The sequence below is a fragment of the Lolium perenne genome, chromosome 4 (assembly GCF_019359855.2).
Source record: "Lolium perenne isolate Kyuss_39 chromosome 4, Kyuss_2.0, whole genome shotgun sequence".
Taxonomy (NCBI): Eukaryota; Viridiplantae; Streptophyta; class Magnoliopsida; order Poales; family Poaceae; genus Lolium; species Lolium perenne.
In genome coordinates, this window is record NC_067247.2 from 133,206,976 (window position 1) to 133,209,124 (window position 2,149).

The following is a 2,149-nucleotide window of genomic DNA, read 5'->3' on the forward strand; positions in this document are numbered from 1 at the left end:
ATAAGTCCTTAGCCGTTTTGGCGACCCTCTTTGTGTGGCGCCCTTCCCACTGGCGCCACACATGCTAGTGTGGCGCCCGTGGCATCGGCGCCACACATGCCAACTTAAATGACCTATTGGGCCCAGAACATACTGTAAGACAAATCGTTTGGGACTTAGCCGTTTTGGCGAGGCTTTTTGTGTGGCGCCCGTGGCATCGGCGCCACACATGCTAGTGTGGCGCCCGTAGCATCGGCGCCACACATAGAGCCTCGCCAAAACGGCTAAGTCCCAGACGATTTGTCTTACAGTATGTTTTGGGCAATTAGACATGAATGTGTGGCGCCGACGCCACGGGCGCCACACATTGCAATGTGGCGCCAGTGGGAAGGGCGCCACACATTGACATGTGTTAAAACCATGAAAAATCCTACCATATTACAACAAAACTGCCATCATGTCAAAAGCTATGTCATACACACATCATATCAACAGCCATTTTGTACACACATCATGGACATAACATCATCATACCTAACATCGTAGCACATAGTTTCATACAATTTAAGATAGCATTCAAACAACACGAAGCAACGAAGATAGAGTTGACAACACTCGACGATCTAACTATCGGTGTCGGAGCCGGATTCGCCGGTGTGGGGGTAGTGCACACGGCAGGCGGTGTCGTCGAACACCTTGACGATCATCTCGCCGTCCCCCTCGTACAGGAAGGTGAGCAGGCAGCCGGGCTCGAGGTGGAGGTCACGGGCGAACTTGTCCCACCCCGTGTGCAGGTACATCTTGCCCTGCCCGTCGAACAGGACCTCCACGGACCAGCGGCAGAAGTTGCAGCTAGCCTCCCGTAGCTGCAAGTGCGCCGGCTCGTGGCCGTCGACGAACTCGGCGAACTTGTCCGGTAGCCGCTTGATGCCGAGTGGGTCATCGTCGATGCGGAGGAGGAACTCGAAGCAGCGTTCCTCATGCGAAGACGAGGAGGATGCAGGTGACGGTGACCGTGGGGCCCTTGCTGCTCCACCGCGGCGGCCCCTTCCCCGGCCCGGGGGGCGCCCAGGACCGCGGCGGCCCCTTCCCCGGCCACCGGGACCGGCCATCCTACATGTTTACATTTTTGAACCATATTACGATCCATTCCACTAACAAATATGAGTTACTCTATCACAAATACTAGGCATACATGTGGGTTCATACACATACATACACATACATACATAGAGTTCATACACATACATGTGAAATTTCATATGTAGATTTCTACACATCTATGGTTCAAACACATGCATACATGAGGCTACCATCTCCAACACAAACAATACAATATAGAGTGCACAAAAGAAAAAAAAACATGTCTAGGGTTCATGTCCAAATCTAGCCCGATCTATGAAATTAGTGGATGAATGGAGAAGATTTGAAGGAGATTACCTTGACAAATGGATGGGGAACGATCTCCACGGACAGATCTGACGATTTGGTGGTGGATTTGGTGGGGGGAGAGGGAGGAGAGAGAGAACCGGGCTGGGGGGGAGAGGGAGGAGAAGAGAAGAGAAAGAAAGAAAGAAGAAGGGTCGGGCTGGGGGCGCGCGCGCGGCCCAAACTTAAGTGAATGTGTGGCGCCCTTGCCAGGGGCGCCACACTTTCAACGTGTGGCGCCGTCGGTAGAGGCGCCACTCGTGCTGCCACGTCGGATCAGGGTCACCAGCTCAGCGTCGACGGGCCACGTCGGATGGGTGTGTGGCGCCAGCGCCAGGGGCGCCACATGGGCATGTGTAGCGCCCGTGAGAGGGGCGCCACACAAAAAGGTTAGATCCGTGAAATAGTTTCGCCGGAGGGTCAGTCTGTGCTTTTCTTTCAGTTTTGGGTTATTTTTGTGTAAATCGCCACTGGCTTGCCTAGGTGGTGGGCTGGTGGTTAGCGAGGTGCTGGGGAGGCATTTTCTTGCTCAACTGTGTACAACAACAACGACCGGCAACGAGCTTCAACAATAGCCATAAGAGGAGCCCCTCGTTAACCTCTACTACTATGTGCTAACCCTGACTCCCATTATCAGATGCATCCTTCTTTTCACCATACTGGAGCTTGTATATCATCTTGGTACCCAAGTTTACCACCACGGGTGAGCCGTCATCCGTCCACCATCAGCCTCATGTGATGA

General features: G+C 53.4%; 1 protein-coding gene across 1 annotated transcript; it reads right to left on the bottom strand.

Annotated features, from left to right (window-relative positions):
* Positions 1-439: 439 nt before the first annotated feature.
* LOC139830915 (B3 domain-containing protein Os03g0212300-like) lies at positions 440-1,871 on the bottom strand. The gene is made up of 2 exons (XM_071819671.1): positions 1,420-1,871; positions 440-1,092 (listed from the first exon to the last, which is right to left on the bottom strand). Exon 2 carries the CDS (start codon positions 1,089-1,091, stop codon positions 603-605), a length of 489 nt encoding a protein of 162 aa, XP_071675772.1. The 5' UTR covers position 1,092; positions 1,420-1,871; the 3' UTR covers positions 440-602.
* Between the last annotated feature and the right edge of the window lie 278 nt (positions 1,872-2,149).

Bases quoted from the DNA above. Each gene is read 5' to 3' on its own strand.
- LOC139830915 (XM_071819671.1), bottom strand. From the start codon at position 1,091: ATGGCCGGTCCCGGTGGCCGGGGAAGGGGCCGCCGCGGTCCTGGGCGC.